General features: G+C 39.4%; 1 protein-coding gene across 2 annotated transcripts in view; it reads right to left on the bottom strand.

Moving 5' to 3' along the window:
* The window catches only part of CTTNBP2 (cortactin binding protein 2), a 176696-nt gene that overhangs the window by 38388 nt on the left and 110385 nt on the right, over positions 1–27923 (bottom strand). For both annotated transcript variants that reach the window (XM_063098875.1, XM_063098874.1), the window contains 6 exons: positions 24456–24555; positions 21995–22145; positions 18903–19154; positions 8383–8500; positions 2379–2654; positions 139–234 (listed from right to left, as the gene is read on the bottom strand). In XM_063098875.1, the coding sequence (XP_062954945.1) occupies positions 139–234; positions 2379–2654; positions 8383–8500; positions 18903–19154; positions 21995–22145; positions 24456–24555 (993 nt within the window). The remainder of the gene's footprint in view (positions 1–138; positions 235–2378; positions 2655–8382; positions 8501–18902; positions 19155–21994; positions 22146–24455; positions 24556–27923) is intronic.

Raw genomic sequence — 27923 nt, 5'->3', positions numbered from 1 at the left:
AACATCTACTTTCTTAGTAGTGGGAGTCGCATGTGCACGGCTAGAGGACACAGGACAAAAACATGCAGATCTAAGAACAGGTACTGCAAACTGGTCGTGAAACACTGTAAACATCACCTCAGTCTGGAACATCCGTACCTGACAAAAGCACAGTGATCTGCTCTGCCTTATTTTTCTTCATAAAGTCCCATGGGGACTGGCTGTAGCTCTGACCAGCTGACCATGGCATATTTCCTAGTCCCCAAGAAAGAAATAAAACGTCAAGGGCAGCTTAAAAGTAATTTTTCTCATAAGGGCAAACATATGCTGTCCTCTGTAAGAACCCTAAAGAACCCAGACCTTAAATTGTCACAGGCACACACAGAACATGTAAAGTGTTATGCAAGGGGTTAATTCCCTAATAAAAATTTTTCTGAAGGTCAAAAGAAAGGCCTTCAATCTACAGGTTTCTCCAAAGAAGTCTTTAGGAGGGATTTAGAGAGATACCTAGAGAGCAAAAATACACTTGGCTATTTCTAGGGTTACGTTCTTGGGAGCAAAACTGATCATAACCCAAAACTGCTTCAGAAAGCCCAAGCACTTTAGATGAGATATCAGATCCTCTGTGATCCAGACAGTGTATTACTTTCCAGGAAATTTTTAGATTCCAGGAAAAAGAAAACACAATTTCTGGTGCCAAGAATAAGACCAGCCTTCTCACAGCCTGGACCCTCTTCTTACTCTTGCTCAGTAATGGGCTCGCTTCATAGGTGTCTTCTCTAGGAAGGGATCAGTAATAAGTATTTGTTTTCATCTCTTCCCTTCCACAGATCAATTCTTAAATACCGATTCTCAGCATGCCCCCAATGCACACCCATGCCCCATTATAATTCTCTGCTTCTCCGCTGGCCTGAACTTCCTTTAATCTATCTTAGTTTATGGACCCAGCAAAATAACATATGCACATATATTAATAACAATGTTATAATTGCCAATTATCAAACGGCTGCAATTAGGCACTAAATTAAGCCCGTTATCCACAAAAACTCAAATGATTTTTAGATCTGAAAAGCTACTAGGATGCATTTCTAGAACCTCCGTGACAAGCATGAATACAGGAACAATTAAGCCTTAGCATCCATTGCTCACAGAGGTAAATTTATCTCATGGTGGCGAATATCCATTTGCCTTTGCCAGTTTCCAGATTAGCTGGATGAAGACTGATGGAGGGTCATTTCCTTTGAAACATTGTGCTCACTTTGTTTTTCAGACCCCTGGGCAGAACCACACTTTGCATAATACTCTGTTGCTGGGGCAAAATGTGTTCCTGAGAATCATTTATGACTTATTTTCTTAATGCAATGATTTAATTATATAATAACAATTCAATAACAGTAAGAATTTTAATGACCATGCCAAAGATCCATAAAATCAAGTTGTCACGAATAATTTGCTCTAAAAACTAGTAGTAATATATGTTTTGAAAGTGAGTTAGCATATATGAGTGAACAGAATAAAACACTGATATAATAAATAAGCTCATACATTAATAGCCATGGTAAAAGCTCTTGACCAGCCTTTTCCAACATGCGCTGTTGAAAGTATACAAGATTTCATATAGACAGAGTATGACTGCTTTGCTCATTAGCTATGTGATCTCAGGCAAGTCATCTTGTACCTAGTTATCTGTAAAATGAGGCTGTTGTAAGGACTATTTATAAAGCACCAGCACAGTCCTCGCAAAGGAGCACGTTTCCAATACATGTTAGTTCTCCTGGCCTAAGAGGGAAGAAACTAACCAGGAACAATTAACGTTTATAGAACACTTACTATGCTCACCAGAAAGCAAACCTTATCTTTATGAGTTCTTTGGAATCTGTTTTATGGTGTCTAACAAATAGAAATAACCAGTTATCACACTGACTCATCCCATGTAGGATATTTGGATATATCTTCATTAAATTGCTTCTTCTAACTCCAGACTTCATTAGGATACCTGTCCTGGAGGTAAGGGGTTAATGCACTATAGCACTGTTGGCATGGCCCAGGAACAAATTTGGAGCTGGGTTCAAAATGTGTGCATTAGCAAGCAGTTGCAGTATGGTTAGTTTCTTGCATTTATCTAGAATAGCAAGTGCAATCACAAAGCTTCATCAAGGGCTTTCATGTTCTTTAAGTATCACTTGAGGCATAAAAGCATTTTTATATTAACAGGCAACATTACGTAATAGCTACATTATGAATAGTCAAGTTATTCAGCACCAGCAGCTGCCACAAGGGAGCTTTTTCCATTTGTCAAAACTGTGCTTAATCAATGAACTAAATATCAGGTTATAAAGCCCATAAACATAAATAAACCCGGAAATCTAACTTTCTCTTCACTGTAGAACTGCTGATACCTAGTGTGATGGATCGTACACTGCTTGCACTGAGACCGATGTTGGAGTCAGTGGTGTTATTAAATGTCACGTCTTCCAGACTCCACCATCCATCAGAAGAGATTGCTTGGAAATGATTTGTCAGGGCTTGACTCACGGATTTTGAAAAATCATCCCATGATGTCTGTTTGCGGATATTTAAAGTACATATTGTGTTTTCACATTCAAAGTCATCAGAACCATAGTTGCCTGGTTGAATTTCACCCACTGAAATCCTTAAGGGTACTTTAAGAGCATCTGTTAGAAGAATAAAAGAATTAGAAGTTTAAAAAGAAATTCTAATAGATAAAAACAGCAATAGTATTACATAAAATAAGCAGATATGAACATTTTAAAAATAAGTAAAAGAACAGCTATTTTATTTCTTTAAATAACCTTAAATTGAACATTCTTATATTGGAGTAAACTTTTGTCTCCCAGTCTCTTCAGGTTCTTCGGAAGCATGTTGCACAAACTGTTTATTTTTCCTTGTATCTTTGGCCTTTTCTACTTCACTGACTCATTCTCTTCAGCAAGATTCTCAAATCCTTTAAAAAAAAAAAAAATCTGAGAAAACTAGAGCTCTCCCTTTACCCTGAATTCTCTATATTCTCTTTTCTCCTTTTCTTTATGGATAATGTCATGAGCTAGGGAGGTTGCAGCTGTATACAGGTCAGTATGCTTAGGATAGTGGCTTCAGAATCATTCAGACCATCATGAATCATGAGTCTCAGGGTCAGGCTTTTACTAGCTGTGTGTACTTGGTAAACTGCCTTGATCTCTCTCTGCCCATAAAATGGAGGAAATGCACATGGAGTTGTTAGCAAGAGTAAATAAACTTAAGTTTGCAATGGATTGAGCACACTATTTGTTACATAGTAAATACTAGTAAGTATTTGATAAGTGGCGAACAGTAGGAGCTTTTTAAATGATCTTTCCAATCTCTCTGTGATACCAACTGACGGAGGCTCCTCTGGGTGGGCAGCACCCCATACACGTCTGTCCTCATGAACTGCACTGCACACTTACTAAGTGTCACTGGTGTTTGTTCCCAAATCTTTGACGTCTACTGAACTCATTACTAAAATTAGTGAATTAAATATTCCATAAACTGATAAAATATGAGTAACTGTTCCTATGAAAACTAAGTTGAATACTTTAGAGACACTTAAAAGGGTTTCTAAAAGATGTTATCTAATGAAGTATAGATGAGGCAACCATGGGAAATCTGAAAAAGATATTGCTTTTAGTTTGCTTCACAAATGTGTTTAAGTACTCATGCTAAAAATCATGGATGATGCATTAAAGGTCTGGTTTATTCAAATAAGAAAATATGGAACTTCAATCAGCAGAATCATACTAAAGACCTCTATCTAAAAGCTGGTTACAAAAATTTTTTACTCTGTATACCTTAAAATTAAAATGAAATGTTTAAATATCTGTATTTTTATGACTTCCTTCTTAAACTAGCTTTTCCCATTAACTGACCAGCTACTGGATTATTTTATTTTCCATTTGTCAGTTCTCAGTCATCTTACTTCTCAACAGCATCTGACACAAGTGACCTCTCTCTGCTCCCTGACACACTCCTGTCGATTTCCTCACACCTCATGGGGCATTCTTTCCTTTAATGTTGTTCCTTTGCTTGTGCCTCTACTGTTTCTAGACTTCTTTTGTCTTCTTTTTTGTCTCGAGCCCTTTTCTCTTATTTTTCCTGTGTTCACTCTTTTGGTGATCTCATCTAGTACCATTACTTTAAATATCACTCAGACTGCTGATTCTCCAATTTATATATCCAGTTCATATTCATTGCTGGAATTCCTGCTGACTTGACATTTCCACATAGACATCGTAACAGACATCTCACACATGCAGAGCTAAACTCTGGATCTTCATTAGCATCATCTGCTTCGCCCACAGCCTTCCCCTTGACAGGTGAAGCCAACTCCATCTTGCCAGTTGCTCAGACTTGAACACATTGGAATTATCCATGAATCTCCTATCACACGTCATGTTCAATCCACTGGGAAGTTTTGTTGACTCTACCTTTAGCTATATCCAAACCAAGTATTTCTCACTATTTCTCACCATCTCATCTGCTACAATCCTGTATTAAGCCATCACTATTGTCTCTCACATTCATGTCCTAACAGGTCTCCCGGATTCTACCCGTGACTTCCTACAGGCTATTTACAACGCAGCCAGTGATGTTACTAAAACATACATCAGAGCTGTCACTCCTACGGCTGTGTTTAGTCCTTACAATGGCCTATAATGCCAACAAGATTAGGCTCCTCCCCATCCTATAACTTCTCTGACCTGTGTTCCTATTTCTCCCCCTCTGCTCCCTTTAACGAAGTCACCCTGCCCTCCACGCAGGTCCTCAGACACACCAGGCACACTCCTTAAGGCCTACCTTAGGGCCTCTGTCCATTTGCTGTTCTGCCTGGAAAGCTCTTGCCTAAGGTATCTTCAGAGATGCCCTTTTTATCTTCAAGTCTTTGCTTCAATGTCCTAGCTGTGTGGCTACCTTGACTGCCATGCTGAGAACTGAAAGCCCCCCTCACACTCCTGATCCCCCTCAGTCTCGTCCACAACACATCTCACCATCTCACAATACCATATAATGCATTATTTCTTATGTTTATTGTCCATTTTCTGTCTCCTAATGTTAGAATATAAGCTTCATGATGATAATCTCTTAAAAAATTCTCTGATTTATCTACCCGAGTGGCTAGGACAGCGGCTGGCACATACAGGAGCTCAATAAATATGAAGGTACTTCAAAAAGTTTGCGGAAAATAGAATTAAAATACAAATCCTCCCGTGAACATTTTGAAAACCCCTCATATTTGTGGAATGAATGAATGAAACGGTAGAATTCTAGAATAGTTTTTTCCACTGCCTCTCCATATTATTCATTGCTCAAAATAATCAGCTTCTGCCTACAGAACTTCATAAAATTTGTCTCCCTGACAACTTCCTATTTGCCAAATGTGATGACATTTTAAAAACCCTTACAGCCTAGGGAATTTTATACTATTGAATTACTTATTCCTTTTGGAAACTTCCTCCTAACTTGGACCTGATCATACCATTATTTTCTGGCTCTCCTCTTCTCTCATCCTTCCCAATCTTCTTTTCAAGCCATTCCTCCTCTCTGTTCTGTCCTTAAAGTTGGGGTTCCTCTGGGCTTGCTCCTTAGTCCCCTTTTCCCTTACTCTACAAATCGTTCCTGTCTGATGGCACACCTATGACAACTGTGGCCCGCTTCTCCAGTCCTGCTCCCACTTAGGGAGTTCAGGCCCTCATTCTGTCCTGCTTAGTACCAGTCATGCTCCCCCTCTGTGGCGTCCAATACCAAGACAATATTTGCACATTACCAATCTCTCACTTCCTTGCTTACAATCATTCTCCCGTTCTTCAGCATCCACAGGATTAAGTCAAAACTTAACCATAGGATCCAGTCAAAAAGGAGTGCAGGGCCTTTTATGGCCTGACTCTAGATGGGTGCGGCCTTTCCACACCCATCTCCCTCTTCTCCCCTGCGCGGCAGATGTAACTAAACACGTGCAGAGATGCCACACTCTCCAGTGCCGTCACACATGCTGCTGGTTCACCTGGGTGGCTCTATTTTCGGCTCTGTCTTGGCCCAGCCTTTCAACTCTCCTTCGATGCTCTTACTTACCTCTCCTATGCATATTTTTAAACTTTGCCTCACTCAGAGGTACTCATAACAAACATAAGTTTGGAGTTTTATTTTTAAAATTTTACACAGATGGTTTTATATTATGTATCCTTTTATAACTAACTTCTTCACTCAGCATTTTTTAATGTATCTATGGTGATAGATAAAATTTATTTTTAAGTGCTATTCGGTAACTTGAGAGTATGAATTTTCTATAGCTTATTCTACTTATCCATTCCCCAGATTTCCATTTAGAACATGTTTAATTTTCTACTACTACACACAGGGCTGCAGCATACATCTTCATATATCTCCTGGTACATACTTTCAAGGATGCGTGTAGCTCTCGTGCTTAGGGAATGAATAGAAAATGTTTGTTGAATAAATGAAGAAAAATGGGCTTCTCTGTGCTTCTTTGACACATTCTGTTCTTCAATACTTACTCTGTATAGTTCCTCTGTACTTACAGCTTCTACTGTCAGCCTCATAAAAGTACTCTTACAATCTCAATGCATAGCCTGTCCTTACTGCTTTTCTAAGATTGTCAGAATCACAAATCTTAAAGAGACCTTAAGAAATTATCCACTCTTTTGCCCTTAGGCATACGAGTAATTATTATCCCCTATTAACAGATGAGCAGACTGACGTCAGTGAAGGTTGTGCACCTTGCCTGAGGTTACACGGACCTCAAAGAAGGGTACTGGGATTCAGATGACCCTTCCCTAAAGCACACCACCTAATGTCCAGTCTTCCACAAGATGTTCACTTACAAATCCTGTCAACATATCTGAGACAGAAATCACACCTGGGTCTCCTTTATTAGTCTTTTACTTCCTAAAGTCCTCCTACACCCTGCTCTTAGGCTTTTCGGCTTTTCCCTCCCTGTCCTCATTATATACCATTTCCTTATCCACCACTCTGGTCCAACTCGTGACACTTAACACTTCTTGATGCTTGATGTTTACAGACTCTCTGTAGGTCGATTTGTCCCATACAGAGCTGCCTACATGATTCAGAAACAACGTCTGAATCTTATTATGCACTAGCAAGAATCTCACTAGCTCTTCTTTGCCTGTCATATAAAATAAAAACTACTAAAACTAGCATTAAACTGCCTGAAACATCAACTGCCCTGTCCTGCTCTGCCAATTTCCCCTCTAATCACATCTCTACTTCAGCCAGGCCAATATGCTTTTTACCGTTCATGTCCAACATACCAGAGTTATCCACGTTTATTCCTTCTATTTTTTTTTAACATTTAATATCAAAAAGTGGAACTGAAATAAATGATAGCATTTACATTCCAGAATAAGTTTTTACCCAACCGAAAGTTGTCCACATTTGTTATTAGGGTAGGTTCAATTTATGTATATAAAAAGCTGAAATATGATAAGAGAAATATTGTATCTTAGAGAAATCCTATAAAAGGCACTGCTTCAGCCAGTGAATAGTGATTCAGAAGTTTAAGGCCCTGAAAGCTAGATTTTAATGATAAATAAAGACTTTTTTAACCAAAAAACCCCTCAGATGTAAAGAGACTTGCTATGATTCTCCTTCATCTTCCTAAATTAAAGTACCCTTGTAGTTTGCATATATTCTTTCTTACCACACTAAAGTGTTCTTCACAAGATAAAAGAATACAAGCACATGTATTAAGTTGAAGATTAAAACATTATTTCAATTTTTAAAATTCTGCTTATCCTAAAGTCGAATTACTGATACAGTTTGCTGATGAGAATTGGATGATAATCTTGATCAGAGGTTATCATGTTTTGTAATAATGATCTAGCATTCCACATTCATAAACCCACAAGTGAGGCCTTCATAAAATGTGCTGAGGAGCATATACTCTCAGAGCTAGAGGGGACCCACGAGATCAATTATCTTCACAGACAGGCAACCAGGCCCTGGGAGACAACCGACTGGCCTGGCTCATGCGATCAGCTGATGCAGAATACACAGCTGGGATTTCTCATGCCCTACCAGTCTAATGTCTAGAAGGACAATCTAAATCAGAAGAAAAAAGCAACAATTATTTAGATTGCTCTCCTAGGTCCATAAAATACAAGGAAGAATTCGCATTATTTCAATAGCAATTAATTCTGCAAAAAGTCATTTTGCGTGGAAAAAGAATTAATTACCAAATTTATAATCAACGAAGTGTTTTTGCAACAGCTAAGGCTCAAAAAAGGTTAAAGAGAGGAGAAGGCTACAGTTGCATTAATATTTTTTCCCACTGTCCCAGAGTCCCCAGCATCGTAGAGGAAGGATGAACAATAAGCTCCGAAGGACACTCACTCAGGTTCTCCAGCAAATGCTTGCAGTCATCAGTGGCAACGTCGTGCACAGTCCGATTGCACTTGTCTCTCCTTTCAGGCTCGAGCCCTCCGTGCCTACACAGGATCTCTAGGCAGTTCTGTAAAGACAAGAGCTCTATTACCTACAAGTCCAAATGAATTAACTTGAATGCAAAACCCAAGGGAAAAGCTAGTTGCCTGGAGCAAGACAATCAAGAATTCACAGCTAGAAATCTTCTTTCAATTCCAACAACACAAATATACAGATTAATTTCTGATTAATCTAAATAATGTCTAGAAATGCAAAGCAAAGGGTGCTTCATTTAAATGTGAATCATAGGATCATAAAACATTGCTTCACAGAATAGCCTCTTAAGTTTCAAGAAAAAAACTTAGCTTATTAATCATTCAGTTTGCAGAGTGAAATTAAGAATGAAATTGACTTTAGAAGACAGTTTCCTTTTGTGGTAATTTGGTAATACAAAGCAAAGGGCTCTTGCTACAGCTGGATGCTCCTTCCTGCCTTCCAGACTACAGACTGCTTTCTTGGTAATGTAAGTGCAGGGATCCAATTTTAAGAATTTTGTCCCAGAGTCCTTATAAGGCATTTGTATTTGAGATCTTACACTGCCCTATTTTTCTATTTGAAAAATATGATCACCACGTTGATTGAGTTTTTAGAAAAACATTCCCAACAGATACTGAAGTTATGTTCCTTCTGTTATTCAGCTTTTTCTTCTGTGTTGCTTAAGAAAATTTCCATTCAAAAAGTATCAGTAACTATGAACTGAAAAGTCTTAGTCCTCCATAATTTTTCAAATGCAAAGTAAAACACTATATACATAGTAAAAGACTATATATATACACACACATACACACATATTTTCTAATAAATAATTGCATGGCAGGATATTACATCAGGATATTTACCAAGGAATTCTTCTATATCAACTTTTACCAGTTCATGATTTGTTTACTGATCTCCCACAAGAATAAGGAGAAAAATGAATAGACTAGAAACCATGAAAAGGAACTAACAAGCAAAACAAGCATCATGCCCCTAAATACAAACACACACGCACACACACACTCACACATGCATGCACACATGCACTCACACACGCACACAGGGCTGGCTTGCATTCTGACAACACAGTAAACCCAGCAGTCTGAAAAGCCTTCCTCTAATCCTGCTGTTATACCTTTTTCTGTTTCATAAAACATATTTTTTCCTTTTATAATATATTTTTACTAAAGTATAAAATTCACATAGAAAAGCAGACATAATGTACAGCTTGAAGCATTACCACAAAGTGAATCTGCTTGTGGAAGGAGCACTTTGGAAGCCCTCTGGAGGCTCCATCTCGAGCCCTAGGCCCTTCCCTTCTCCTCCCAGAGGTAACTACTATTCTGATTTCTAATACTGGACATTGGTTTAGCTCGATTTTGAACTCTATGTCCATGGAATAATACTGCAGGTACACTTCTGCATTTGGTTTCCTTCATTGAACATAATGTCTCTAAGATTCATCCATGTATTGGGAGTAGTCATAATTCATGTTTTTTTAAAAAAGGTATTATCATGTGGTATTCTATTACATGAATATACCACAATTTACTTATACATTCTCTTGTTGCTGAATATTTGGGTTCTGCTGTGAGCATTTAGTTCATGTCCTGTGGTGCATGCTGGTATACACATGCTGGTATACACTAGAGCTGGACCTGTTGGAGCCCAGGCATACATCTGTTCTATGTGAATATATACTGCAAAGGCTTTCAAAAGTGGCTATACCAATTTCCACTTCACAAATAGTATATGTGAGTTCCAGTTGCTTCATATTGCCTCCAAAACATACTTTAAAATGCAAAAATGTGTTCACAAGAAAATATAGGAAATCCCTAAGGGCCAAAAAGAGTAAGCTGAAACCACAAATTTGGTGAAATTTGAACAGGAAGCCAAGGCTTTTGGAGGGCAAAGTTGATAGAACTTTTTGGGGGGGATGGGAGATGAGGCCTTGGGCCCCACAAAATGGAGCACTGATCTAGGGGAACCCTGAGTAAAGAAAATCCATGTGCCTGCAAAGGTAACCAACATTTGTTTTTCAGTGCCTGCCCCTGCTCAGGTGGGAGGGATCTCCTCTAAAACTCACCAAAGTCTGGCTTTTGTGAGTCTTGGGTTCAGATTTAAGAATTCACTGAGAAATGAACTGAAAACAAAATTAAACATATAAATAACAGTTCTTATCAAGGTGTTCTTACTACTTTGTATGGAACCAGGAAATGAATGATAAGATAGTGAATAAGAAATTCAGATAATATTGATTTAGAAATTAACTCTAATAAGAGGCTTAAATAGAATGGAATCTGAGAACTAATCTTTGTATATTCCCAAAATGATAAGAGATAAAAATAATACATTTATTATTCAGGTTAGTACTTGTAGCAAAAGTGGGCAAGAGACAAGGCAGATCTGGATTCTATTCCTGCCAATAGAAATGATTATATCTATAACCACTGGTAAATTATTTAACATTTTTCTGCCTCAGTTTCCTAATCTGTGTTTCAAATTTCTATATCTCAAAGGATGGTTAAATGACTTAAATAAAACATGCATACAAAGCTCTTACACTGTTGGCATGTACTAAGCTCCCAACATTTATTATAGCAGCAGTTATTATTATAATCAACATCATCATCAATTAGAAGAAAAGCCCAAATATTCAGTTAACTTGCAAGGTATTATGCACATCAACAAATGGCACTAATCTCAAGATAATTCTAGAAGATCTTAAATTATAAACAGAAATGAAAAAAGGTTATATTAATCTGTTTCTGTTGCTTATAATAAAATACACGGAACCAGTAATTTGTAAGAAAACGAAATTTACTGCTTCCAGTTTCAGAGGCTGGAAGTTAAAGTCCAGGGAACACATCTGGTGAGGGTCTTCTCTGGTGGTGGCTTTACAGAAATGCAGGAGTCTCACACAGCAGAAAATGATGGAGCAGAGCGAGAAAGACTCTCACATGCTCTCCTTTTAAAGCCCTCAACGATGTTCTTGACCACCATTATTAATCCATTCACTACGATGTGCTCCTACAGTTGAATCACCTCTTCAAGGCCCCACCTTTCAATTGTCATAAGAGGATTTCCCACCCCTTTACACTGTCACAGTGGGGACTAAGTTTTGGGGGGACGTCAATCCACAGCAAAGGTGCAATGCAAGTTTACAGTACAACACAAGCCAGCAATTCTCCTCTTCATTTCTGACAGTCAAAGTGGGTTATTTTTAATTGTTATTACTCTCAAGTAGGTCAGTGGGCAATCATATAAGCAACACCTTTATCTTTAAGGAGGTATGAAATGTCAGTCCCCATGATGGTAACACATATCCAAACACTGCTATAAGTGTAAATTCTGCAGCGCTGTGCTGGCTCCAGGGGACCTTGACCCAACTGATTTACTTTATGGAAGAGGAAGAGGAAGGAAAGATGGAGAAAAGTATCCATGTGCTCTCCTTGCTGGGTGGAGTGTGTGAAGAGGACAAGTGCTCTGATACCAGTCTCTCCTTGTGGAAATGAATCCCCAGGGGGTCTAAACTGGGCAGGGTGTATGGGCAGGGATATGGAGCAAGAGGTACAGGTGAATGAGTTTAAGCTAAAGTCCTATTAAGTAGGACATAGATGCACCTGCTAAAACAGAGCTTAAAGTAGTGGCTTAGGCTTCAGCTTTTATTTCCACTCACACCTCATTTGCTGGAACTTAGGTATGTGGTGACAGTTATCTGCAACAGGGGCTAAAGAATGTAGTCTTTATGTTGGGTGGCCACAGGCCCAGCTGAAAATGGAAGAATTGTTATTACAAAGGAAGGCAGAAGAGATGTTGCGGGATGATGAGCAATCTCTGGTCCTTTAAGGAGAACTGAGAAGCAAGGTACCAGTTCCAGGGAGACTAAGTAGAAACTCCAAGTCCAAAGAGCTAGAGATAAAATGAAAGTCAGGACAGGGAGTTGAAGGTTTGAAAATGAGCAGAGGGACAGAAAGCAAAACAGTGTGCAAATGCAGAGGTAAGGTACAGGTCAACTGCTGAGAACAACCTTGGGTATGGGTGTACCCGCTGCTGTGCAGGGTGGGGGAGGTGGAAGCCGTTAAAATTAGAAATAATGACATTAGCAAGAAGGTAGTCTTAGGTGTGAGTGGCCAAAGACAAAGGTGACTGGAGGCAGCTATGAAGGGCTGAGTGCTGAGCAGTTTGCAGCAGTCTCTGTAGGCATAGGAAAGTACCATCACCTGCCCTACCCTGAAAACCAATTGGTGCATTTGGAAGATATATTGGAAAGGAAGAAGGTGATGGAAAGGAGCCCAGTTAAGAAACAAATGTAATAGTTGTTCATTCACTGATGCAACAAACATTCAGTACTTCTGGGCCAGAGACTATGCTGGGCACAGAATATACCAAATGAAAAACTGATTTTTTGGAGGCAGTGGAAAGGGAGAGAGGCATGCAAACAATTACAACATAATTGTCTCTAAGTGGAGTGCAGAGAGGTGCCTGGGGAGCACCTCAGTCCTGGAAGCCAAGACTGAAGCTGAGATGTTTTCCAGGCGAGAAGAGTCAGGGCAGAAGAAGAAGCCATCTGAGGTCATGTGAACAGCAGTGGCAAAGATAAGAGAGTGGGGGCACAGGATGTCTGCACAGTGGCTTTCACACCTGGGTAGAGCACAGACACGCCAGGGAAGGAGGCAGAAGTGCATCGTGAGGCAGACTCAGGCCACACAGGGAGGGACTTGCCTGTCATGACAAGGGTCTGGCCCTTATCCTGGAAGTGACAGAGCCTTGGAAAGATGGGCTACAGGTAAATTACATCACCCAGTTCCCCCACGTGACAGTGTAAAGGAGGTGAGGAGACTGGAGCTGAAACCACAGCAGGACCCTGAATGCATCCCAATGGCCAATGATGATGCATCCAAAGGGCAGTTCCAATGAGACCATGGAGGGCTCAATGTATTCAAAATTCATGCATAAAGGAACAAAATCTGGAGCTGTACTGATCACTTGAATTCATTAAGTTAGGAAGGAGCAAAAAAACTGAGATGCCAGGTCATGTAAGTGATGCAGCAGACCAGCTGAGGAGCACAGATGTCAGGGTACAAGGACACACCCCATCGAGCTGTCTGGTAGACGCAGAGAAACACGGTCATCAACAGAGTGCAGGGAAAGTAAAGATAAATGGTCAGGGTCCCTCAAGGATTTGGAGTCTTACTGAGCATTTGATGTAAATATGCACACGCACCCAGGTGTTCCTTGGTTATTGTCTAATGTAACTGCGCATGTGTGCCCAGGTGTTCCTGAGTTGTCCGACTCACACCCAGGTGTCCTGGGTTATTGGACTTAAGTATAAAGGACAAACTGCTCTGATCCACAGCCCCCCCCCATGCCCTAGGGGGGAGGCCCACAGGGAGGCTGCTGCTGCCAGGGCCCCTAGGATGCCCCGAGAGGCCACCACCGCTGCTGCTGGTGCTGGTGCTGCTGCTGCCATTGCTGAGGAAGCTGAGGACTGAGCTCGTGTTATCTGCCAATGGCTACCAGGACCTTTCCCAATTACCTAACTCGTGGACCTGTGTGTGAGGGGTCTGGTGACCCAGCCATGCATGTGAGGGGTCTGTGACCCTGGCTGTACAATGGGTTTGAAGAGTCTGTGGGCCCTATCCCTAACCCGACAATACAATTGGCTACATCAGCAAGATTCTGACAACTGCCCTAGCCAGACACACGGTTACCACATCACTGTCTAAATGGGACACTTTATGAGTAAAAGGTGGCAGTGTGAATAATAACACTGGGATAACAGGACTGTATTGGGTGAACTGAAAAGTTTGTTCCGCTAGTTATCAAGGAGATGCCCTGTAAATGTGAACTTCCTGGAAAGGACCTGCTTGGATGGACTCAGGAAATACATAGGTAGGGTTAGAGATAAGATTTTGGAATCCCTGTAGATTATGTTCTGGGGATCAACAAGATCACTCAAGGGAGAAAGAATAGAATTAAAGGAGAAAAAAGGTCAAAACTCAGATCCCCAGAAGGTGTTAGTGGAAAACACCAGAAGGCCCACGTCTTGGGTGAGAGGTGGAGCAGGACCCTGCTTAGCTCAGTTTCTGTTCCCTTTAGTGTTCTGCCAGTCAATCACTGCTGCCCAAAGTAAGCCGGGATTCAATACTCTTCATTGAACATTCTGGAATGAGTGTTAAATTTTAAAAAAGGCCTTCCCTTTGTTTACACACAGCCTGGCATTTTCAAAAATAATTTTACTAAAAATTAAGAGAAAAATGGAAATAATCACAAAGAATCAAAAGCACTAAAACAGAGTCCAAAGCTCTTAAAAGACTTCTATTTATTATGAGTAACATCCAGTTCCAATGACTTGGTGCCTTTTCAGGCACCTTATCTAACTTTCTCCTCTCTAAACCAGTTATCCAACTCTGTGCAACAAGGAAAAACTCCAGTGTCTCCTATTACATTCTTCCTTTGAAGCCAAGACCTGGGTAGGAGAAGTCCAAATCTTGGGGCTCCATGTGGACGTTTGCACACACCTTATCCAGACTGCCTGGAGGACCTGGGTGACCGCTACAGTGTGAGAAGAAAAGTCTGGCTCTCACACAGCTAAAAGTTAACAATGCATCAGGCAGACCACAATCATAACAGAGCAAAAATGACCTAAAGTTGGCAACGAGAGGGCCACTGCCTGATCAGAGGGCGCCTTGCCTAGAGATGACCTCTTGGAGGCTGGAAATAAATGTCTGGAAGAGAAGTAAAAAGCCAGGTGTGGAGATATGAGTTTGGAACTAACTAGCTATTGCAGAAGCCACAGTTAAAGCTGACAGACTGGATAAGCTCTTAAAAAACAGGAGTAGGCAGCTGAGAATCGTTTGGGAGTTGCTTAGAGTTAAAAAACAAACAAACAACAACAACAACAAAAAAGAGAAACACAGGAAAAACAAATAGAAAGCCTGGTCAGAGAAGTTGGAGGGAAAGCCAGGAAGGGGCAGTGCTTTGGAAGCCCAGGGAAGGAGGAGCTTGCATAGGCAACATGTTAAACAATCCAGACAGAATAAGCAGGAGCATAAGTGACAGGAAGCCACTGGCTTTGGCAATATGTAAGCTATAAGTATAATCTACTCAGAGTAAAAAAACTCACACAGTCCCCCAAATTTAAAAAAAAATCTCTGGGTATATGAGCTTCAATAACAGAGATACTCAAATTTAGACAATCTCAATTTGTTCCTATTGCAGGAACCTGACCTGTCAACGGTCTCATGACAGAACAGAAAGTTTCATTAAGAATCTCTTCTATCTATGCACCTGAAGTGATGAAAACAAAGGCTTATCCTTACTTCAGCAGTCTCTCTGGGGTAGTCATAGGCCAGCTCTAGAGAGAGGTATTCCTATTACAAAACATCAGATGGTGATTTGCATAAATTTCTTAATCACTGGAAAAAAGACTAAGGACTAAAATGGAAAAGGCACTGATTTGGAAATCTGATCTTCAATGAACGGACCATGGGGAATTAGTTACCCCATTTCTCAAGACTTAGTTTCTTTATCTATAATACCAGGGGGATGAACTCCATATGCTACATCCCTTTGAACTCTCAAATTCCACAATTTCCTACTGAAAGCCATGTGGAAACTGAAGTCTCTTCTTGGGTAGTGATGATATTATTACCCTGTGTAGATTGGATACATATGAGTATATGCTACTGTAGACAGAAAAAAGTTTGCTTTTTAAGTTCTACTTGTTGTCAGTGTAGATATTTTTACAAAGACAATGATTAACTCAAAATTCTAATTTATTTTTTCATAAAACTGGCTTTAGCAACTTAGTTGTAAATAAATTGCCTTTCTGTAGATCTCAGCCAGAATATATACATTTTATTAGGCAAATGAAACAAATATGTTTTCCAACACCTTTGACTAGGAAAGAAAGAAGCTTGGTATAGTGAAAATAATGGGATCAGGCAGTCTGGGCTTCATTCCTGTCTTCCATCTATTAAACCCTCTGGGTTTAAATGCCCTAATCATAAAATGAAGAGGTTAGACTGGAAGATTAAATACCCACTCCAAGCCTAAAAATACAATCTATTATTTTAATACTTTAACAGTGTGTGAATGTTGTCAGTCATGCTCGCTTCTTAAAATCTCTTTTTTCTTGTCCAAAATTCATTTTATGCTTTTTAAAGTAAGAGTCATATCCCATGAGACAGAGGTCATATTTTCCTTTAGTCAACAGTGATAGACCATCCACTGCAAATCAATGAATTGTATCCATTCACTGTATTGGGTGATCTTTGATCATAAAAACACCAGGACTAGTAAGAAGTTCGTAACTAGGGAGGTGAGCAGCAACACAGTCCCCCTACACTGAAGGGTAACTCTCCCTGGGGAGTGGGTTTCTCTCTCTGCCTAGCACGAGAGGTTCAGTAGCCAAACATTCTAGATCAGGGGTGCTCAGGTTTGGCTGTTTCGTTTCCTCTAGACTGAGTGCATTTTACTAAATGCACAACCACTCCTGCCATTAACATCTCACATTAGACTCAGAGATTTTCTTTTAGGGAGTGGAGACAGTTGCGAACTCTTTCCACACACCCCTAAACTATCAAATGAGATTCACTATCCCAGATTAACTGTGTGCTTTCAAATTGAAACTATTCACATTTCCCATCTCTGTCTCCTAAAAACATTTATTATTCACATTTCCCATCTTTGTCTCCTAAAAACTTTTATGTCAAATGCCACTATATTCCATTCAAATCAGTACATAAATGAGGGTATTTCAAAAAGTTCTGGGAAAAATAGGATTGAAAGGTAATAATCTTTTCATAAGCTTTTTAACGTACCCTTGTTTATCAAGTTCCCAGTATTTTTGTATCCTTTTTGTTAATAGGCAAAGTGGAAAAAAAAATTACTACTACTAACAAACAATACCTCCACAATGAACTGAATCATATCCTTTTCTCACTTTTTTAAAAACCAAAATCCAAAATGAATAGCTTCTGCTATAGAACACAACAACAGGAAGTTACCCGACCAGGAGCTCTAAACGCACCTCTGCAGCTATCTCCATCTGGATGAATAAATCATAGCACTTGAGTTCAGCATGTCTAAAACCACATTCTATCTTCCTAATCACAATGATGCCTTTTCTTGCTCTTTCTGGGAACGTCACTATTCGATCATCTTTCTATTCAGTGTCCTCATTTCCCATATCTAATCAGTGTTCAATTCTTGGACATTTCTAATACCTCTCATCATTTCTGCCTTTCATCTAGTCTCTCTCCCTGTCACCAGTTTTTTCTTAATCCCAAATCTTCTAAATTAGTCTATTTAAATTGTAGAACTGATTATTTTGCTCCTTTCTACAAAACCTTTCAATGACTTTACTTTGACTATTAAGACCAAATTCCTTAATATGTCATTGAAGGCTCAATGCCCCACTATGAAACTCTCAATCTGGTCTTATTTCTCACAAGTCTTCAATAGCTCACTCGGAGCTGTTATCTACCTCTCTACATCCACGTGTCTGTTTTTACACTCCCTCCACCTGAACTACTCTCCTCTCCCCATGGCTAGTGGCAAATTTAATTTAATCTACCCTACAAAGCCCAAAATAATTTCCATCTCCTCCAGAATGAGGCACTCTTGAGTCTGCAACTCTGCCCTTTGAAATATGTATGTTCTCTTTCTTTTTTCCACAATCACTGTATTTTGATACTGTTCCAACTGCATGTCGGTTCCTCTTACGTTCATTTTTTGTGCTTCTCTTGTATCTGTCTTGTACCCTGCACACTTGCCACTGGATTAGGAGCTACCCCATGGCAGAAACAATCTCTGCAAAGGTTAGCATACACAGTGCCTTGCACTTAGAAGCTTCCTAATAGCATATTATTGCTAAAACATATTATTGTTAAAGTGATTTAAATAGAAAAAGCACGAGGCCTACCATAGTATGCTACTTCTTTGATAATCAGAATATTTTTTGTATTCTATCTGATGAGTGAAATCTAGAGCTTCCTCTTAGATATCAGCAAGACAGCACAGGTAAGGTGTAAGGTTGGCAGCTGAGGGTACAGGGCACAAGCATGAACTCTACAGCATGGTGTGAGTCCTGGCCCTGCTTCTAGCTAGTAGCATGGCCTTGGCAGTGAAGTGAACAACCTGATGGATTAAATCAACACCAATAGTTTTCTCCTATTGTGGATAAGATACAATCTTTGAAATTACTCTCATATTTCTTATTAACAAACTCCAAAAACAATGATTTTCATAAAATGTCCCTTATACCCATGACCACAAATATCTGCTGGGTAGGAAAAATGTCAATTTGTGCTGGTAGTTAATCATCTCCTGCAACAGCATCACTCAGTCTCCAATCACTCCATTTCAATACAGTTAATCAATAGCAGACAACTTTGTCACTCATCACACTACAACTGCGTGATGTGGCCAGCTGCTAGCAGACACACCTTAAAACCTTTTGAAGCAGCAATGTGGGCAGCAGTCCAGCCTTCTCTGTCGGCATGGTTAATGAGGTCTGCAGGAACTACAGGCTTGGATGTGCCTTCAGAACTCTCTTCTCGATCCAAGTCAAAGATGCCTGACTCAGGCTCCTCTTCATTCACAGAGTTTCCATGAGCGGGTGCCTGACGGTACATAAGGAGCTTCAGGCCGTCCACACTACCAGTGTCCACAGCTGCATGAACTGGTGTCCAGCCATCCTGAAAATAAAATGACCAGGGGGAAAGGGTTGATGACAACATGAATGTTGAGAACAGTATTATTTAAAGCTCACCTTAAATGTTCTTGGGTATTGTAAGGAAAATGAAAAATGGTCAGGTTCCCTTAGCTGTTCGGAATCTTGCCGAGCATGGCCTAGCCTATTTGATGTAAATATGTTAACTGTGCACGTGCACCCAGGTGTTTCTTGGCTATTGTCTGATGTAATTGCGCATGTGTGCCCAGGTGTCCCTGGGTTATCTGACTTAAGTATAAAGGTTAACAGCTCCAATCCACAGGGTCCCTGAGATGCCACCAGGCTGCCACTGCCTCTGTCACTGGATCTGCTGTAAGCTGCTGCTGCTGAGGCTGGCTGGGGGCAGAGCTCACATCCAATCACACATGTCAACCTTGCCAATGGCTCCCAGGATCTTTTCCAATTACCTAGCTCATGACCTGCATATGAGGGGTCTATGACCCAGTCTGCACAGAACAGGTTTGAAGGGTTTGTGACCCAGCCCAACAAAGGGTCTATGACCCAGACCGACAACGGGTTTGAGGGGTCTGTAACCTAGCCCGACAGGTACGTACCACTGAGCTGGGAAAAGCAGGCATTCTAATCCTGAATATCCCTGGTGAGCTGAGTAAAGATCTCTGACCTCTGTGGGTTACTATACTTCCCACTGCTATGACTCATGTTTGCTATTCTGTAATTATTTCCACCTAACAGCCATTTAGAGTGATCAGGTACTGCCCAGGAGGGTAACTGAACATTATGTATGGTAACCCAAAGTCTCAATTTAATACTATGAAAGGAAATGAACTTTAGCATAAAGAGATTTTTAAAAAAACTTATACACAGAATGATGTTATTAGTAATGTACTAAAAGAATGCTTTTATGAGGCAGTTTTACTTATAAGGCAGTGTCCTAACTTTAGTGATCTTAAAATTGTACGCCAACCCTTTCCAGAAGGAAAGATCCTAGATAACAGGAAAGAGGTAGACACGTGGGAAAAACAAAGCCAAATAATTTCATTGGATGTCACGGGCCTCTACTGAGTGCTCTGTGATTGCAGAGGGATACTTACTATTACAAGCTTAGAAAATGTTTCAACTAAAATTATTTGGTCCATTTTCTAAAATATATTATTACTTTGGAGCTTTTATCACCCACTTAAGCTGGCTGTTACAGTAGATGCACACCTCTTTTCTAGGGCAGTGATTCTCAGGTGTGCTCCCCAGACCAGCAGCATGAGCATCACCTGAGAACTTGTTAGAAATACAAATTCTAATCCCAGATCTAATGAATCAGACACTCTGGGGTGGGGGCCACCAATCTGTTTTAACAAGCCCTCCAGGTGATTCTGATTCACAGAAGTTTGACAAGCACTATTCCAGGGAAATAGTTCTTGGTTCTATCTATAGTCTCTCATTTCTACATAGAGATGGGTCTGCCTTCTATTCAGGAACCCATCTTCACCTGTTTTTAACATTTTTCATGAAGAACTGAGCCTTATTTTTATGATCTGTATTATGACTTTATTTTTCTGCCTTTATTTTCCCTTTGACAAATTTTTCATATAGTATTTCATATTGTTGTACTAAATTATATTTCAGTGAGCTGTGCTCATGGTTTTTATTTTTTTAAGAATCCACGGTAGAAGACACAGAGAAAAAAGACAATAAATGGTAGCAATCTAAATTTAGTCGAAGTGATCTGATCATTTGCTAAAGCTGTTCCTTGATGATGCGGCTTTTTCTCTGGTTCTGCACCTCATACCAATAAAGCCCCCTTGGCTAAGACAAGACCATGGCTGGGCAGTAACTGGAGTACTGAATATAGTCCTCAGGCTTCAATCAGGTAAAGGAATTTCACGGCTTGTTCTTCCTTGAGTCGTGGACACCTTTACTTGGGTAACAACCTCGGATAGGCACCAGAATATAAGTGCTTTGGACCTTTCCTAATTTACATTACAAAGGCACATGGCCATTCCTGAAGAAACTTTCAATGTTCCATTCTCCTCCGATACTTTCTTATTAAAAGGCGCAAGACATTATTAATCATTCCCTTAAGATCATCCATCAACTATACTCTTTATCTCTGTACTTTTGAGCACCTGTACTTCTGAAGATTTTGCCAAGCTCATCAACAACTAGCATGACAACATGGATTTCTGTGTTCTCTAGCTTACACAGGATATAACTTAAATTTTTATGTGTACTACTAATTTTTCATTCAGCATGGTGATGTAAAATTCATTTATTTTTCATCTATAAGGTAAAATTTTATAACAAATATGTGTAATACCATGGATTGCTTAGATAAAATGTATAAAATAACATGAAGAAATGTAAAACTAACTTATTTTCTCAGACTTTCAAAGAATAGAAAGGAGAGTTTTGTTTTTTAAAGCTCTAGCAATAAGATTCAATGAAAAATGTTTATACCTAGCTTACTATATCCCTGCTTATATCATTAAATGCTGGTTCTCTTTGGGAAAATCACATAAGAAAACCCAGGATCTAAGATTATTATTTGTTGAATGAATAAAAATTTATTACACTTTCTCCCATATTTCTGAAAATAGGACACAGGTATTTGTTTTCTTGTTTTACACATGAATAATCTGAGGCTCAGAAGTTAAAGGACTGGTTAGGCTAATGAGGAAGGCTTTTAATTAGTAGGGAAAAGACTCAAACAGAGGTCAGACACTTTCCAAATCCAATATCCTAAAAAACAAAACAAAGTAACCTGTATTTTAACATAGTTTGTTTTTCTAACTGTAGAGTTTGCAGACAAATTGTAAATTATATATATAGGAAAAGAAAATTGGTACTCACTGTGGTTTTTACACTTCGGTCAGTTCCAGCTTCCAACAAGAGTTCAATACATTCTTTATTGCCATTTTTACAGGCCAGGTATAGAGGGGTCTGTCCTCCATCAGCAGCATGATTAATGTTAGCATCATATGCAATTAATAATTCTACACACCTAAACACAAGATTATGTCTAATTACATAAAAACTGAGTTTGAGAAGATACAACAATCATAATTCCTTGAACTTGTAAAGGCAAGTGAACAGATATGTTGATGGCGGGGGAGGGAGAGAGGGAGGGAAGAAAAGGAGGAATTGGTAAAGGGACACAAAAATCAACTACATTATATATTGACAAATGAAAATAGAAAAAAGAATTAGAATAGGCTATGTTGACATTGCATGCAAGACATACCTGTTACTTTTATTCAGATAACTGAAATAAGTTCTTATAATAAAAATAATACATGATTGTTAAAAAAAAAAAAAAAAAAAACCAAAAAACTGGGTTTGACTTCTGAAGCACCACCTGGCCAAGATATTAAATTAAAAAAAAAAATAAAGCTAAAGCAATTCTGCATCTTTATATACATCAATTATTTTTATTTATACATAGCAATTATTGTGGATCTTATTATATGGATATTGTTTTTTTAAATGGCTAAAAACTATATTTTAATAAAAAAATACTCCCATGAAAATTTAAAACAGTAGTTTTGATTGAGTGATGAAACCGGGTTCATGACACTTTCTGTAACCAATTTGTAAAAGTGGAGTCCTTGAAATATGTTTAACTTGGGATGAATGGCTTGACTGTACTTAATATACATATATATATGATTTGTTGTTCAAAATAGCTTGAATCTTGAAAAAAAGGCAGGCTGCTGAATCATTCTGAGATTTTCCCTTGAGAAAATCATTATAAATAGCGTAGACAGCAGGGCACCATGCGTCTCCTCTATAAAAGGCAGTATGGAGGCTGAGAATAGGGCTGCCTTAGGGAGAAAAGACAGCAGAGTTTGGTGTCCTGTCTCCTCAAGGAAGCTAGTTTTGAGGAAAAAGACAGCTAAGCAGAAACTCCCTGCCCTGAGAATCAAGACGAATGAAATAAGGTAAAGTCAACACTTTGTGACACTTAGTAACAGCTTAGCACCCAGAGCTTGAGCTTGTAAAATCAACTAAGAATAAATGTAGGAAACAGGGATCAATCATAATCAAATTAATAAGCAATTCCCATCATCTTTGTTTTTTTGTTGTTTTTTTTACTCAGATGAATTTTTTGTTGTCTTTCTTTGGCATATCTTAAACATAAGGTACATGTTAACATGTGTGTATCATACCCACTTAAATTAATTAATCCCTGGATTTCCCCTGGGTTCTTCCTTTTCACAAAGGTATCCATGCCTTCACTTCTGTGACTGTTCCACTCTCCAGGGAAGTAGCCCTACAGATTGCCCGATCACAGGTAAAGGTAAAGCATAGCCCAGAATAAGAAATCACTTTTGGAGGACTCAGGACACATCCAAAAAGTGACAGCAAAGCAAGTCCCTATGGTTCTCAATAACAAACTCTGGGTGATGAGACATGTATTAGACATGCAGGAAAAAAAAATAATACCATATATTAAGGATGCATTTTGAATTTTAAAAACTTACACCTATGATTAGTGATATTAATGTGAACCTTAAAACACATACTTCAAGAATTTTGTAATTTGTTAAAGAACATTTCTATTAGGACAGTTGGATTAAAAAGTTGAAAACAGCTTGTACTCCCCACAACCTGCCATTTCAGCAGAGGCAGAGAAAGCTACTTAGCTATATTCTATTTCATTATTAGGATATGACTTGTAATTTTAAAAAGTCATGCCTATATTTAACTGACTTAGTAAGCTACCGAAGAAATCATTGCCACAGTCATGTGTATTTTAATTAATAGGCTCTCTTCAGTGTTAATGCTCAAGCTTTCAGGACATAAAATTAATGCTTCAATTATTTTAAATGGTAAAACTAGATGAATAATCAGGATTTAAAACTGAATAAATTGCCACTTGGGATTTAAGATTATTACAAATAACATAATTCTATGTTTTACTTTTAAAGCCATCATAAGTAACAATGATGGAGGTCTGAGTGGTAGAAAATATTGAACCACAACCTTCTTAACAGTCCCTGATCTCACTATGTATGCGCAGATACACTACAGATTATTGTCTTCAGAAGATTATTGTCTGCACGTTCATTCACATGCAGTTTGGGCACAGCCTGTTTCTCTTCCTCACGTTCCTCATATACAACCACTTTATTATTAAGAAGAGTAAATTTAGGATACAACTTTGGATTTAAATCCTCAAATATGTTTAGTGAATTTATTTGCTGATGGATATTAAGCACTAGTTTTCACATTCAGCCAGAACTAAAGTATATATAAAAAGCGGCTCTTTTCAAAGAGAGAGAGAAAAAAAAAAATTAAGATCATCACTTACTCAAAATGTCCCTGAGCAGCTGCAGCACACAAGGGTGTGAAGCCTTTTTTATCAGCAGCATTGACTTGGGCTTCTGCACTCAGCAGCAATCTCACACAGTCTATGGATTTAAACACAAAACCATGTTAATTCCCCATTTAGAGTCATGATGAGTCAAATTCTATGCAAGCTGTAGATAGATTCTAAACCCAAAGGACCTCTCCCATGTACAGTTAATCTGATAATTCTATCATGGCAGATGTGGGACCCCACAGACTATTTCATAGGGAAAGCAGCCTGTTTCACCAAAGATTATAATACCCCAGATTCACCAACTAAGACATGATTTTTTTTTTTTTTTTTTTTGGTGCTTTTGGAAGAACTACTGATGAGTAAAAGAAATGTCATGTGCTAGAAAATGCTTTATCAGACTCTTCCACCAGCTTCTCTCAGGAAATAATGTTTTTGGACAGAAAACCAAATCCATTCCTGAAATTGAAACATTCTTTGTATTCTAATAGTTAAATTCTTACTTTATGATGTTAACTTAATTAACTGTTAAAAGGTTTCTGTAAGGTGGCCGTCCTACATTTAACTCCGTGAACAAGGACAAAGGAGAGCCTACACAAAGTCACCTAACACAGGCATATCACCCACCCCTCACGTTGTGTATTTACTGGTATAATTTCTCTATGCTAAAAAAAAATCTCCATAATGCTTTTGAAGTAAAAAAGAATTCTAAAGTACTTTAAAAATAATGAGCTATCTTTGCTGACTAGAATCTTCCACGTATCTAAATCACTCAACAATCGTATGCTCACATATGCAGTGCTATTGGGCTTTGCATTTGCACTCTGATCATCTTTTTTCTGCACTACCATATGTTTTGGTATATTTGACTCCAGGACTTGCATTTTAAAGAACAAGAATAATTCCCAGTCTTCATCTATATGTCATTTGTAGTTATGTACTTTTTCAGTTCACTTAAAAAATCTAAATAACTCTATAATTGTTCCAACTACACAACAATTTCAGACCCATGACCTTTCCTAACTACTAAAACTTTCCCTTGCTGTAGCATACACTAAAGCCCTGATGCTTTGACTCTCACCTGTCAGGTATTTCTAACAGACAAATTAGGGCTATTCTGTCCTAACCAACGTGATCACAGATGAAGGACTTTATTCTAAAATGTGCCTTAGTTACTAAACCCAAGATTTCTACAGGCACAATACATTTTATTGGGCATAAAAACAAAGATTACTCGTTACTAGCTGCAGTAAAATATTTATATATTAAGGAACTGCTCTGGATAGACTGTTCTGCCCGAACTCACTGAGGCTTAAATTATGTCCCCCAAAGTTCCAGGTATTGGAAACTTGGCCCCCACTGTGACACAGTTGAGAGAGTGGGAAATCCTATAGTGATGACTGAAAGATGGGGCCTTAGGGAGGTGACTGCATTGTAGGGCCCATGCCTTAGATCATGGGCATGGTTCTAAGGGCTTTAAAAGGAGAGCACCTGAGTGTCTCTCTCTCTCTCTCTCTCTCTCTGCTCCACCATGTTCTGCCATGTGAGATCTCTGCATTGCTGTAAAGCCACCACCAAGAAGACCCTCACCAGATGTGTTCCCTGGACTTTGGTCTTTCCAGCCTCTGAAACTGTAAGCAATAAATTTTGTTTTCTTACAAATCACCCAGTTCCATGTATTTTGTTATAAGCAACAGAAATGGACTAATATAGAAAATTTGTAGCAGAGAAGTGGGGTGTTGCTCATAAAAAATACTTGAAAATGTGCAATCAGCTTTGGAACTGGATGTTGAGAAGAAGCTGTATGAATCTGGAGGAGCAGGCTAGAAAAAGTCTAGATGCTGGTGGGAGTTTAGAAGACAAGAAAACTAGGAAAAGTTTGGAACTTGTTAGATACTGGTTAAATGTTGGTGAGCACAATGTTGATAGAAATATGGACAATTAAAGAAATAAGTTTTTTGGAAACTGGGGCAAAGATCACCCTTGCTATGAACTGGCAAGGAATGTGACTGCAATCTGTTCATGCCCAAAAGTTTTATGGAATGTGAAATTTCAAGGTGCTGACCCAGAGTATTTGGCAGAAGAAATTCCTAAGCAAGGAAAGCATTGAGGAAGCTACATGGCTACTTGCAACAGCCTCCGCTGAGTTATGGTGGCAAAGGCATGACAAAAAGCCAGAGTTTATTGTTAAAAGGAAAGCAGAGTGTAAAGATATGGAAAATTTGCAGCCTGGCCATGTGTTACAAAAGCAGAGAGGATTTTCAGGAGAATGATTCAGTGCTGTAGCCCAGTGACTGTTTACTGAGATGATTAGTACAGAAGAAAAGATTAAGAGAATGAAAAGATTTTGAAGGCCTTCCAGAGATCTTGGAGGCTGCATCTTCCATTACAGGACCAGAGGTTTAGGGAGACAGAATGGTCTTGGGGAACAGGCTCAAGAAACCTTCCATGGGCTCTTTGCCCAGGGCCACTTCAGGATGCTGCTCCCCATACCAGCACCTCAGCTGCTTCGGCTGCTCCAGCCATGGCTAAATTGGCCCCAGGTGTGGCTGGACCTGCAGCTTTGGAAGATAAAAACCAGAAGCCATGGTGGCGTCCACATGGTGTTAGGTCTGCAGACTCGCAGAATGCCAAAGCTATGGAGGCTTGGGAGCCTTTACTCTGATTTCAAAGGTTGTATGGAAAAGCCTGGGGTCCAGGGAAGAGGTCTGTCACAGGGACAGATCTACCACATAGAGCCTTTGCTAGAGCAATGCTAAGAGGAAATGTGGGATTGGAGTGACAGAAGAAATACCCCACCAAGGCCATGTCTAGTGGAGCTGTGACAAAGGGACTGCCATGGAGACCCCAGAACTGTGGAGCTCCCAGCATGCAACGCCAGCCTGAGAGAGTTAAAGCATGGCCCGAATCCAGGGAAGCCACAGAAGTAGAACTGCCTGAGGACTTGGGGACCCAACCTTCATGCCAGCGTTCAGAGGAGGTCAAACATGGAGTGATGGTACATGATTTGCCAGCTTTGAGATTTAATGCCTGCCCTGCTGGGTGTTGGACTTGCTTAGGACCTGTTACACATTTCTTTTTGCCTATTTCTCCCTTTTGGAATGGGAATATGTATTCTGTTTGTCCCACCACTGTATCTTGGAAGTAGGTAACTTTTTTTGATTTCACAGATGGAACTTTGAACTTTAGGCTTTTGAAACAAGACTTTGGGGATGAAATGAATGTATTTGTGTATGAAAAGGACATGAGTTTTGGGGGGGCCAGGGGTAGAATGCTGTGGACTGAATATTTCCCCTAAACTCACTAAAGCTTAAATTGTGTCCTCTAAAGTTACAGGTATTGGAAACTTGGCCCCCACTGTGACACAGTTGAGAGAGTGGGGAATCCTATAGAAGTTGATTGAAAGATGGGGCCTTGGGGAGGTGACTGGATTGTGACGACCATGCCTTAGATCATGGG

This window comes from Cynocephalus volans, chromosome 6 (assembly GCF_027409185.1).
Source record: "Cynocephalus volans isolate mCynVol1 chromosome 6, mCynVol1.pri, whole genome shotgun sequence".
Classification (NCBI taxonomy): Eukaryota; Metazoa; Chordata; class Mammalia; order Dermoptera; family Cynocephalidae; genus Cynocephalus; species Cynocephalus volans.
This window is presented reverse-complemented; position numbering and strand designations above follow the sequence as displayed.